The following is a 13,972-nucleotide window of genomic DNA, read 5'->3' on the forward strand; positions in this document are numbered from 1 at the left end:
GGTAATGGACGGACAGCCGGGCATGCATATGAATCTTTGCATGCCCGGCTCTCCGTCCATTGCTCCCAGGAATGGAGGTCACTGGCGCCGGGTGCAGCGACGCACCGGCGTTGGTGACCTCCAGCCCGACGCCGCAGGGTTGCTCTAAGCCGGACGCCCGCTGAGATGTTATTACCAATGGGTGCCAGGCTCCTTCCCTGCAGCGCCGCAGTAGCCGGAGGCTGGAGTTCTCTTCTGAACTCCAGCTTCCGCCTCTCTCCATGCGCACTATGGGAGAGACGTCATAACGTCTCTCCCATAGTTCCGAGGAGCAGCCGGGCGGACAGGACGGCGGCAGATGCAGGAGCGGGGATTTAGGTATGGGTAAGGTTTTTTTTTTTGTTTTGTACAAGCGGCACTACAGGGGCATAACTATGGGGTCACTGCTACAGGGGCATAACTATGGGGTCACTGCTACAGGGGCATAACTATGGGGTCACTGCTACAGGGGCATAACTATGGGGTCACTGCTACAGGGGCATAACTATGGGGTCACTGCTACAGGGGCATAACTATGGGGTCACTGCTACAAGGGCATAACTATGGGGGCACTGCTACAAGGGCATAACTATGGGGGCACTGCTACAGGGGCATAACTATGGGGCACTGCTACAGGGGCATAACTATGAGGGCACTACTACAGGGGCATAACTATGAGGGCAATACTACAGGGGCATAACTATGGGGTTACTGCTACAGGGGCATAACTATGGGGGCATTGCTACAGAGGCATTATATGGGGGCACTACTACAGGGGCATTATATGGGGGCACTACTATAGGATTTCCTTCCTTTTAAATCAAGGGGGTTATATCGGCGTATCTAAATATATTTTGGGGTAAATGGTAAAAAAGTTCCCTGACCCCTGCCTTATAGTATGCTGGCCGGTCAGTCCCTCAGGCCTTAACAAAAGAGGTGGACTCTCAGGGCTGCGATCAACAGCACTGTTGAGGCCCCCTTGATTACCTCCGTGTAGCTTTGCACATAGATAGGTGCCGTACTGTGTGTCATTAGCTCTGCCCCTTCAGATCCTCCCCCTCATTTTGATGCGTAACATAATTTGCTGCCTCCCTGTCACCCCGTGTATATACAGTCCTCTCTCCCTGCCACCCCGTGTATATACAGTCCTCCCTCCCTGTCACCCCATGTATATACAGTCCTCCCTCCCTGTCACCACATGTATATACAGTCCTCCCTCCCTGTCACCCCGTGTATATACAGTCCTCCCTCCCTGTCACCCCGTGTATATACAGTCCTCCCTCCCTGTCACCCCGTGTATATACAGTCCTCCCTCCCTGTCACCCCGTGTATATACAGTCCTCCCTCCCTGTCACCACATGTATATACAGTCCTCCCTCCCTGTCACCCCGTGTATATACAGTCCTCCCTCCCTGTCACCCCGTGTATATACAGTCCTCCCTCCCTGTCACCCCGTGTATATACAGTCCTCTCTCTCTGTCTCCCTGTGTCTGCTGCCTCCCTTACTGTAATGCAGGGCTTGACAAATCCAGGGGGCAGGTCGCCATGGTGACCAGATTTTGCTACCTGGCTACCAGATTATCCGTGGTGGGAGGAAGCAGATCCTCATCAGCCCCAGCGGAGATTTGTGGGCTTCACTGTACAGCAGCAGCCATTTTCATGTAGAGTGCATGAAGTGAATGTCGCCGATAGGTGCTAACTCCCCATTCTCCTATTCCAGCTGTATAGGGCTCTCCAGTAAGAGTATCTATGTGTGGCCCGGGGCTTCAGAGGGGGTAGCCATGCAGTAACATGGGTGCACGGGAGTTTGTTTGCCTGGGGGTAGTTGCGCGATGGGGATGTAGTCAGGAAGCCGACGGTCTAAATGCCGACCGCCGGCTTCCTGACTCTAATCTCGGCTAGGTACTAATGACAGGCGTTGAAGAGGTTTTAATCAGGGTCGTTATTACTGAGGGCGGAGGGGAGTAGCGGTGGAGCTGTGCACAGCTAGGTGAGGGGCCCACCATTTTACTTTAGAGTTCAGACATACTACTGCAGCCATTTTGTCAACTATAGTGTGTGTAGCTGCAGCAGCTGAGTAGCACACAGAGAGAAGCGCTCCTCATTGCACTGTAATTTAATGAATAAGACTTCTGCACCTTTCTCCTGCGCCATATACTCTTGTCCAAATGCTATTTTTTAAATTATTATATTAATGTACAGTCAGGTGCATAAATATTGGGACATTGACAGAATTTTCATATTTTGGCCTCTATTCACCACCACAATGGCTTTGAAATGAAACAAACAATATGTGCTTTAACTGCAGACTTTCAGATTTAATTTGAGGGTAATTACATCCAAATCAGGTGAACGGTGTAGAAATTACAACGGTTTCTATATGTGCCTCCCACTTTTTAAGGGGCCAAAAGTAATGGGACTATCAACTCAAAAGCTATTTCATGGACAGGTGTGGGCTATTACCTCGTTATTTCATTATCAATTAAGCAGGTAAAAGGTCTGGAGTTGATTCTAGGTGTGATATTTGCATTTGGAATCAGTTGCTGTCAACTCTCAATATGAGATCCAAAGAGCTGTCACTATCAGTGAAACAAGCTATCATTAGGCTGAAAAATCAAAACAAACCCATCAGAGAGATAGCAAAAACATTAGGTGTGTCCAAATCAACTGTTTGGAACTATTTTAAAAAGAAAGAACGCATCGGAGAGCTCAGCAACACCAAAAGACCCGGAAGACCACGGAAAACAACTGTGGTGGATGACAGAAGAATTATTTCCCTGGTGAAGAAAAACCCCTTCACAACAGTTGGCCAAATCAAGAACACTCTCCAGGAGGTAGGTGTATATGTGTCAAAGTCAACAATCAAGAGAAGACTTCACAAGAGTGAATATAGAGAGTTCACGACAAGATGTAAACCATTGGTGAGCCACAAAAACAGGAAGACCAGATTAGAGTTTGCCAACAACATGTAAAAAAGCCATTACAGTTCTGGAACAACATCCTATGGACAGATGAGACAAAAATCAACTTATACCAGAGTGATGGGAAGAGAAGAGTATGGAGAAGGAAAGGAACTGCTCATGATCCAAAACATAACACCTCATCAGTGAAGCATGTTGGTGGTAGTGTCATGGCGTGGGCATGTATGGCTGCCAATGGAACTGGTTCCCTTGTATTCATTGATGATGTGATTGCTGACAAAAGCAGCAGAATGAATTCTGAAGTGTTTCGGGCAATACTATATGCTCATATTCAGTCAAATGCTTCAGAACTCGTTGGACGGCGCTTCACAGTGCAGATGGACAATGACCCGGAGCATACTGCAAAAGCAACCAAACAGTTTTTTAAGGCTAAAAAGTGGAATGTTATGCAATGGCCAAGTCAATCCCCTGACCTGAATCCGATTCAGCATGCATTTCACTTGATGAAGACAAAACTAAAGGGAAAATGCCCCAAGAACAAGCAGGAACTGAAGACGTTTGCAGTAGAGGCCTGGCAGAGCATCACCAGGGATGAAACCCAGCGTCTGGTGATGTCTGTGTTAAGTAAAAAAAAATTAAATAGTGAAAGTTAGATTTAGGATTGTTTAGTTTGTCCCATTACTTTTGGCCCCTTAAAAAGTGGGAGGCACATATAGAAACCGTTTAAATTCCTACACCGTTCACCTGATTTGGATGTAATTACCCTCAAATTAAATCTGAAAGTCTGCAGTTAAAGCACATCTTGTTTGTTTCATTTCAAAGCCATTGTGGTGGTGAATTGAGGCCAAAATATGAAAATTCTGTCAATGTCCCAATATTTATGCACCTGACTGTACATTTGGGACCTACTGTGGCATAATGTGAACTTGGCTTTTATTGTGTGGCATTATATGTATTTGTTTCTAATGTGTGGTATAACATAGTGATGGGAATCATTTGATGTTTCATCGGAAACATCGGTCAGATGGGTTCGATGTTTAACCCTGCAATTTTTTTTATTCAATGTTTCATTATCATCGCAAAATTTATCCCCCAATGTTTTTCCCTGCTTTTCCAATGTTTTTTTTTTTGTGACACTGTGTGGTGCTGTCACTGCTTTGGGCTGCCAGCTGGCTCTCTCCTTGTTTTATATTCCGTTACAACTTAAGAAGAGAGTACAAAACACTGACTGTGCTACTGCTGCATGCATGCTGCTGCTGGGGGTACTGGCTGACATTGTGATAGACACTCTGGTCAGCCAATTAGCAGCAGTACATAGGACAGCCCCACCCCTGGCTCACTGTCACTGGTGATACTCTCAGTGAACACTGGTTGGCTGCTGGGGTGTCTGGCTGCTACAGCTATTGGTAACTGAGCTGTCAGTCTCACAGTGTCACTGTCAGGCACTCTGCATGTGTATGACAGACCCAGCGGTGCCTCAGTGTCTGTTGTGACATCATTGGTGAGGAGCTGAGAGAGGGAGGACTTGAGGACACACAGAGTGTTTGTCATGATATAGACAGAGACTTAAGCTGAGGGTGGAGAATAGACAGAGAGAAGAAGAAAAAGGAGACTTTGAAAGAGTAAAATCTGTAAAAGTGGACAAGAGAAATTAAATTGAGAATAGAAGAGTGAGAAGGAAGTCGGTCAGTGTTACTTGTGTGTGGAGGCGGAGGACATTAAGGTACTGTACCACTATCACCAACAACAGGATCAGCCAGCTACACTGCCAGCAGTAACACACAACACTTCTGCAATACTGTCTGTCACTAGTAGTGCCCTGCCAGCAGCAACACACAACACTTCTGCTATTATGTCTGTCACTAGTAGTGCCCTGCCAGCAGTAACACACAGCACTTCTGCTATTATGTCTGTCACTAGTAGTGCCCTGCCAGCAGCAACACACAACACTTCTGCAATACTGTCTGTCACTAGTAGTGCCCTGACTGCAGTAACACACACCACTTCTGCTATACTGTCTGTCACTAGTAGTGCCCTGACTGCAGTAACACACAGCACTTCTGCTATTATGTCTGTCACTAGTAGTGCCCTGCCAGCAGTAACACACAGCACTTCTGCTATTATGTCTGTCACTAGTAGTGCCCTGCCAGCAGTAACACACAGCACTTCTACAATACTGTCTGTCACTAGTTGTGCCCTGCCAGCAGTAACACACAGCACTTCTGCTATTATGTCTGTCACTAGTAGTGCCCTGCCAGCAGTAACACACACCACTTCTGCTATACTGTCTGTCACTAGTAGTGCCCTGCCAGCAGTAACACACACCACTTCTGCTATACTGTCTGTCACTAGTAGTGCCCTGACTGCAGTAACACACACCACTTCTGCTATACTGTCTGTCACTAGTAGTGCCCTGACTGCAGTAACACACAGCACTTCTGCTATTATGTCTGTCACTAGTAGTGCCCTGCCAGCAGTAACACACAGCACTTCTGCTATTATGTCTGTCACTAGTAGTGCCCTGCCAGCAGTAACACACAGCACTTCTACAATACTGTCTGTCACTAGTTGTGCCCTGCCAGCAGTAACACACAGCACTTCTGCTATTATGTCTGTCACTAGTAGTGCCCTGCCAGCAGTAACACACACCACTTCTGCTATACTGTCTGTCACTAGTAGTGCCCTGCCAGCAGTAACACACACCACTTCTGCTATACTGTCTGTCACTAGTAGTGCCCTGACTGCAGTAACACACAGCACGTCTGCTATTATGTCTGTCACTAGTAGTGCCCTGCCAGCAGTAACACACAGCACTTCTATTATGTCTGTCACTAGTAGTGCCCTGCCAGCAGTAACACACAGCACTTCTACAATACTATCTGTCACTAGTAGTGCCCTGCCAGCAGTAACACACAGCACTTCTGCTATTATGTCTGTCACTAGTAGTGCCCTGCCAGCAGTAACACACAGCACTTCTACAATACTATCTGTCACTAGTAGTGCCCTGCCAGCAGTAACACACAGCACTTCTACAATACTGTCTGTCACTAGTAGTGCCCTGCCAGCAGTAACACACAGCACTTCTGCTATTATGTCTGTCACTAGTAGTGCCCTGCCAGCAGTAACACACAGCACTTCTGCAATACTGTCTGTCACTAGTAGTGAGTATTGACAATAAAAATAAAATGGCACCACCCAAAAGTAATTTGTGGAAACACTTTGATAGGAAAGATAATGATCCCAAAACAGATATCTGCAGATACTGCAGCGAGAAAATAAAAACATGTGCAAACACATCTAAATTAAAATGCCACCTTGAAAACAAACACCCTATATATAGATATATAAACTGTTTGCCTCCATGAAGGTAGCCATAGTATAAGCTTGTTTTAAAAGTGTATTAGTCTATTATATGTTTAAATACAGTTTGCTTAAAGAAAATCGGTAAACATCGGTTCCATAGAAATAATGTTTATATCTAAATAATGTTTTGTATTCAATGTTAAAACCATCGGTACTTCCAATGTTTTCTTTCACTGTCACATCCCTACTCACAGTGAAATCCCACCAAGTGACGTGCACTATGACGCTGCCTTTTAATTATGCACGCCTCTGAAACGGCGTTGAAGTTCTCAAGCACGCCTGCGTTTGCACTTTCACTACCCCGTTAGTAGTGGCCTGCCCCTGACGCCACCCACAAACGGCTTCTCCTGTCACTCACTCTGCTGGGCTTTCCAAGCGCATTGAGCGTACACTTCCTGATCGCTCGGATTGGTTTGCGCACTGCGATGCATGCGCACATTGCAAAACATCGCTAGCTACGAGCGAACACTTGATAGTGAACGGGGCTGAATCAGGCCCACTGTTCTAGAGTTTGCTTCATAGTAATGAGACAGCTATTACTTTACAATACAAGAATATTCTAAAATATAATTTATTTAAGGAAGCTTCTATATTGATGAGAAGGAGAATTTGATGGAGACTAAGGAGGTTATTCAATTTGGATGCGAAAAGTCGGTGACGTAATTTTCGTATGTTTCAATTATCTCCGTATTAAATTTCAAAGGCTTTTCGCCGGTTCGAAAAGTCTTTGAAAAAAAACGGGGATAAGTTTTGACCATGTTTTACATGGCGATAAAAAGTGCAGAATTGGGGTGCAGGCTTTAAAAAAAATTGCCTGCACCCCTGGGAATGGCTCTTAAAAACGAACTGTCAAAAAAAGTTTTTTTTAAAAAAAAAAATAGGGACACCCCCAAAAAAATTATTTAAAATTTGGGGTAAAAAAAAAAAATGGGGAACAGTGTTTAAATATAGTGAAATAGGTTCAGGGGTATTCTGTAGGTATGTGGCAGGTATTTTCAAGAATAGGCTATTAGCGGCAGGTGCATTTTTGCAGAATGTTAAAAAAATTAGTTTAGGAACTTAAAAATATGCTAGTACCCATTTTCATGTACCCCAATTTTGATGGGACTACTTTTAAAAACGAAAAAAAAGCTAAGTGCTCTTCTGCATCACTTCTTCAATGTCGGGAAAAAAACACCTGCCACGGCTATTTAAAAATGCAGAACACATTCTACATGGCTAAACGGGGGTACCCACAGTGATCCCCCATGTCTGCACCTTTCCGCAGGCTCCTGTTGTCGCCGGCGCCAAACGGGGATAAAGCGGGCCCGCACCGATACTTTATCCCCAGAAAAGCTCTGATGTGGAGCAAAAAGTCCAACATGGACTTTTCGCTCCCTAATTGAATACGGGCCTAAATGATAGAGTTAAGGTGATCAGACTGTTATCTCACTGCTATGAGCAGACAAGGTAGTTTTGAGCAAACAGTGGCCCTGATTCAGAGCCGGACGCATAGCTGTGGGTGACGGCTTGGCAGTCGTTATTCGGGTCTTGCGCATGCGCACGATGGAGCCGCTTCCGTCGTGCGCATGCGCACTTGGGAAACATCGACCTGCTTGCGAGTGCTCAGCGCTCGCGAGTGGGTCTGAATCAGGCCCAGTATTTTTAGATGTCGCCACAAATGAATAGTTTACATCTTAGTGCCTTTTGCTTTAAAACCAGTACAACAGAAGACCTGAAGTACATATCACTACTTGCCAATAATGTCTGAGCTTTTAGATAATTTCTACATTGGTGACCATCACCATTGGCCAGGAGCATGGATCTTGCTCACCAGGGCTCTCCTGTGGCCTAGTACTAATTACCCAGGTAGCACCACACACACACCACCTCCATATTCCCTGCGATCCCTAAAGTTTTGGTGGATGCAGAGGTGTGGCGTGCATGTTATGAAGCTACCTCCATAAATCATATATTTTTAATTTCTTCTTGAATCTGTCCCTCAAAGTTCTCTACTGTACATGAGACATTCACCTGATTATAAACACAGGGTGACTACACACTATGCAGTAAAATGGTACCCTGAGGCAGACCTTCCATATTACTTGTTCTGAGATAACCCTAACCAGAGGCGTAACTAGACTTTTTGGTGCCCTGTGCCAGAGAGAGCATTGGCACCCCCCCCCACAAATTTTAAATAGGGACATAAGAGAGTGCACCTGAAAAAGGACCATGGCCTCATGGGGAAGGGCCAGGGAAGAGATAGAGGAGGTCAGGAGATGCTGAGGATAAAAGAAGAGGAATCTACAAGTGAGAATGATAATAAACAGTAAAATTGACAGGCCCGAACAGCACCCCCTGCCCTGCAGTGCCCTGTGCCATGGAGCAGGCCACACTACCCTAGTTACGGCCCTGACCCTATCATATACGCGCTAGCATCAGATGCACAGTATGAGTGTCACCTCTGTATACTGTACCCAGGGTAGTGCAAGGTTTCCGGGTGCCCTAGGCAACATATCACCAACCTCCCCTGCTCCCTCCAATTCATAATATGCCACGCATCAGTCTCCTCAGTTAAATAACATGCCACACAGCAGTGTCTCAAATTCATAATATACTATATAGAAAATTACAAACAGCAGAGCGCCAAAATCATAACGTACCTCATAACACTGCCACAAATTCATAATATGCCACACAGCTGTGCCACAAATTCATTATATGACATTCAGCCATGAATTATGACATTAGTTTATTTTTTAGTGGAGTCAGCGGCGCCCTCCAGTGCCGGTGCCAGGCTGCCTAAGGTTGCCTAATGGTAGCATCGGCCCTGACTGTACCAGTGTCGGCATAAGCAATCACATACTCACTAACATCAGATGCACTGTATGAGTGTCACCTCTGTATACTGTACCAATGTCAGCATAAGTCATCACTTAATAACAGAAGACACCTGATGGAACCATGAACACAATTGTCGCTTTGCAATCCACTGCATACAAAGTTATATTTTTATGTGGTCTACTGTAAACTAAATAAAAACAAAATTCAGTCCTGTGCTTCAATAAATAAACCAGGGTTGTCCAAAAAGCATCTCGTTATAATGTTTTTTGTTATCCAATGGGTATACACCTTTCTAACCAGTGATAGTTATGAGTGTCTTCTTACATACTGAAAACGTACAGAAACGTACATGTGCCTGAAAACCCTGACCAAATAATGTATCTGTTTAAAAGCCAAACTTAGTAACTATGCAAATAAATGACAATTACATGAACACCTGCTTCAGTGAAAGAAGATAGCACATGCTAATAACTTTATGTGGCTATTTACTAAGAGTAAATAAAAAAAAATTTTTTTAATGTCTCTGAAATATGTTGATTTTAAGAGTGTATCATAAACACCAATATGGTATAATCAGTGTGGTTATTTACAGTATCACCGTTATCTCTGCCTATTTTGTGACTTGAACATAAAGACACAGAAGTATATTCATGTAAGTCAGCAGAAAATTCCTACTAGAGAAACTATTACAAGTCATAAATAATAATTAGTCTTCATTCTAGCACCCTGCACCTGCGACAACCCATTTAGTTCCTCTATTCCGCCTGGGGTGTCACACTCTGCTCTGGTGCTTCTAGCACACTCAGCTGCTGCAACAAACTGCTGATGTTAAGCAGTTTGTGTGGTAGAATCACCAGAGCAGAGAGCAGGAAAGAGGAACTGCACGGGTTCTATCAGGTGCAGGGTGCTAGAATGAACACTAGACAATGCAGCTACAATCTCTTGCCGTATAGAAGGAGAAACTTTCCAGCCGTACATTATTTAATCACAATAATTATAAGAAGGTTGTGAACAGTTTGATTATTTGTCAGTGTTAGGAGAACCTTGTCCGCTGCACACAGTGGAAGCAAGTGCCGTGCCTCAAACAGTGGGCCCTAATGAGTTTGAATATGTTGGTTGTAACCCATAACATGGCTTCCCCAGCTGCATACAGCTGCTGTTAGCTGAGTGAGAATAACACACTACATCATTATTATTTGCTGAAATCCATTGCCTGTGAATTCCCTATCTTTGCACGGTCTGCATTTTATCTGAAGGCTTTTAGGCGGTTTTACAGTAAATTAAATGACAAAAATGTAGTTCTCTTTTGTTCAGCAGAATAGCGCAGTTTTCAAAGATCATTTCGTATGTTCTCCCAATAGGTAGCAGAACACACAGGAAGTGGTGCTGTTTGTGACGTTGCTTGCTGCTATTCATATCTTTTACATACTATTATCAGTAGCATGATATCGTCAGTATAAATGGACTGCATATTGCAAATGTCAAATTATACCATATTCTGTATGTATTTTAGAGATCTATAATCCTATACTGTATTCTTTGGCAGATTATAACAAAGCACGTATATGAGTTACTGGAAAAGGACTGCAATCTGCAGAAGCTATACTTACCGGTAAGTAATTGTTGGTAACATTTCATACATTTTAAAATAAGAATATTTGTTTAAAGGCTAACTTTATTGTCTCTTGGTGCAACTTTTATCTGTTTATTCCATTCATTTGTTCCCATCAGTTCGCTATACAACTTACATTTGCCAGGTACTCATTGGAACCTGATCAAAAACTCATGAGAATGGCGTGTAATATAATCGAATCAGTGGCCACTTTATTAGGTACACCTTTCTAGCACTGGATATGGGAGGTGGTCAGCTTCCCGGCGTGCAGGATGCCGATGGACAAAATATCGGCGCAAGCTTCTTGAAGGGAAGTATCTGGGGTTAGGGGGAGGATTAGGGGATAGGTTTAGGCACTAGGGGTAAGGGTAAGAGTTAACGTTGGTGTTGGAATTATGACTGTCTGGATGCTGCTGTCGGTATTCTGACCGGCGGCATCCCGACCGCCGGGAACTCATACCCAACCCCTGGATACTCTCTTTGATTTCCTCCGAATAGCCCAAATGCATTGTGTCATGGATTCATCAAGATGCTGAGAACATTTCTTAGAGGTTCTGGTCCATGTTGATGTTGTAACATCATGTAGTTTCTGTTTTATAACACATACAGGACAAAACAAAATATTGCGTAGGATTTGTAAACATTGATATATAGTACAGTAGTCTCCAGCAATGAGACAGGATTACAACAGATAGCAATGTGTATAATAAGCATGTTGAATTGGATCACACATGGGCATATTCAATTTAAGAAAATATGCAAGTTAAACTGTGGCAAGGTTAATTTATAAACACAACTAGGGTCACAATAAATGTCAGTAATATTTCAAATGTGGTCATTAGTCTGTTACGCTGGCCACCAAATCTTCCCCGCTGTCATCCCCCATCTCCCACATCAATACCATATGGAGACTTGTACAAACATTTCAAGATCAGATTGAAACGTTCCTCTTAGAATACATAAACCGTCCAACAGTTTCATTAAGCCTCCCCATACATGGACGGAGGGACCCCTATCGCTGACCAGGGTCTGGCTGTACAGGACCTTGGCTAAAGTAAGGGCGCAGTTGCTGTAGATTTGACAGCTGCGCATAATTCCCACTCCTCCACTTTCAGATGGTGCTTGATTGGATGAATGTGGTGTCCATTGGAGTACACTGAACTAATTGTCTTGTTTGTGAAATCTACTTAGTGTCATCTTCTTTATGACAAGGTGCACTATCCATTACAAAATAGTTACACTGCGGCCATGGAGGGATGCACATTGTCAGTAATAATACTCTGTTAAGCTCTGGCATTTAAACAATGGTCAGATGGTATCAAGGGGCCTTTGTATGTGCCAAGAAAACATTCCCCACACCACTGCACCACCAGCTTGAACTGCTGACACAAGACAGGATGGATCCATGGATTCATGTTTACGTCACCTTCTGATTTTACCATCTGTATGTTACAGCAGAAATCAAGATTCGTCAGACCAGGCTACATGTTTCCAATGTTTAACTATCCAGTCTTGGTGAGTCTGTGACCACTACTTACAGGAGTGGAACCTGAGGTGGACTTCTGTTGATGTAGCCCATCCACTTAAAAGTTCAATGTGGTTGTGCATTCAGGGATTCTCTTCTGCCTACGGAACCGCAACTCATTGGTTATGTTTTGTTATGCACTGTGGGGCTGATTATCTGGAATCTGAGCGCTCCCTGGTCCCACACTGCGAGTGTGCAGAATGGATCCTGCGTAATGGCATGCTGCCCCTTCCATGCCTCTGCCTGATTGACAGGTAGAAGCATTTAAGGATTGGTGCGGGGCCGTGGGAGCAGCGTTCCCTCCATTTTTTCTGGGAGTGGCAAGGCCAGGGACTGTGTCGACGGACGCAGTTTCCTGGCCTCTCAAGCGGCCAGCCTAAGTAAGCTGAGACTTACTCGGGTGGCTGGCAGCCCAGCACCGTCCACCATCGCGACCGATGGAGATACCAGCCTGCGACCTTGGTCACAGTGCTGGGATCGCAAATGCAGCAGGGGGTGGGCCCATAAAGTGGCAGCCTGATTCAGAGGTGAACATCTGCATTGCATGCCCTTAGTGCAGGCCTGGCCAACCTGTGGCTCTCCAGCTATTGTGAAACTACACGTCCCAGCATGCCCTGCCACAATTTTGCTATTATGGAATGCAAAAACTGTGGCAGGGCATGCTGGGACTTGTAGTTTCACAACAGCTGGAGAGCCACAGGTTGGCCAGACCAGCCTTAGTGTATATGTGTTCTTACATATATTGAAAAAGAAAATGGAGGCGCTATTACAAAATAAAAATATGTTTAAATAATCAAATGTGACTTATACTACAACATTATTATTATGATTTTCACTGCCTCAAATTGTATACAGTATATCAGTTGGTAAGTTTCCTTGTTAATGCCACTTTTATAATCATTCCTGAAATTCATAGAAAAAAAAAAGTGTCCAATGACAATTACATTTTCAGATTGCACTGTAAAAAAGTGCAAAATAAATGAATATTACGAGTATCTAGAAATGGAGCTTATCTGAATACAGTCATGGGTATCTGGTCTTGTGCAGTGTTCTATCCTCTTTACATAATCACATATGGCGCCAGCATATGGTTTTCTGCATACCTCCAAAAAACATATATGCACAAACCATAGCGTATTATGGAGCATAAACACGGTCAGATTTGTCAGATGAACGATTTTACCAAATATTTGAACGATTTTTGACTGCATTAAAAAATGAATGGAATCGTCCAAGTCTGACTGCAAACGCATCAGATGTCAGATATCGTTATCTGACCATCGGGAACGCGCATCGTTCATCATTCAGGCATGTCAGATATTTCAGATTTTCCTTCAGATATGAACGATTTTTTAAATCATAATCGTTCAGATCTGAAGAAAAATCTGACCGTGTGTATGCACCATTAAAGTTTAAAAATATATTTTTAATACACTTACAAATATTTTTTTTTTTACGCTTTTTTTTTTTTTTATACACTCCTCGAAATAAGACATTAGACTGATTTAAAAGTAGATATTGTGCTGTTGTCCTGTCTGCCATAAAAGGGAAATAATGGCCAGGTTAATAGTTGCAATGTTTAGCCACTGTGCATACATCAGAGCCTGATACATGTGCATATTGGCTTTTACTGCCAAGCAGCTACAATTGCTCCTGCTTTATCTGCAACTTTCCCTCAGGTCTTAAGGACAGCAGAATCCAAAAATCCAG

General features: G+C 43.9%; 1 protein-coding gene across 3 annotated transcripts in view; it reads left to right on the forward strand.

The window, feature by feature from the left end:
- The window catches only part of ARB2A (ARB2 cotranscriptional regulator A), a 471,272-nt gene that overhangs the window by 44,897 nt on the left and 412,403 nt on the right, over positions 1 to 13,972 (forward strand). For all 3 annotated transcript variants that reach the window (XM_088444639.1, XM_088444640.1, XM_088444641.1), the window contains exon 5: positions 10,672 to 10,737. In XM_088444639.1, coding sequence (XP_088300765.1) covers positions 10,672 to 10,737 — 66 coding nt within the window. The remainder of the gene's footprint in view (positions 1 to 10,671; positions 10,738 to 13,972) is intronic.

The sequence above is a fragment of the Taudactylus pleione genome, unplaced genomic scaffold, assembly GCF_031769625.1.
Source record: "Taudactylus pleione unplaced genomic scaffold, aTauple2 ptg000370l, whole genome shotgun sequence".
Classification (NCBI taxonomy): domain Eukaryota; kingdom Metazoa; phylum Chordata; class Amphibia; order Anura; family Myobatrachidae; genus Taudactylus; species Taudactylus pleione.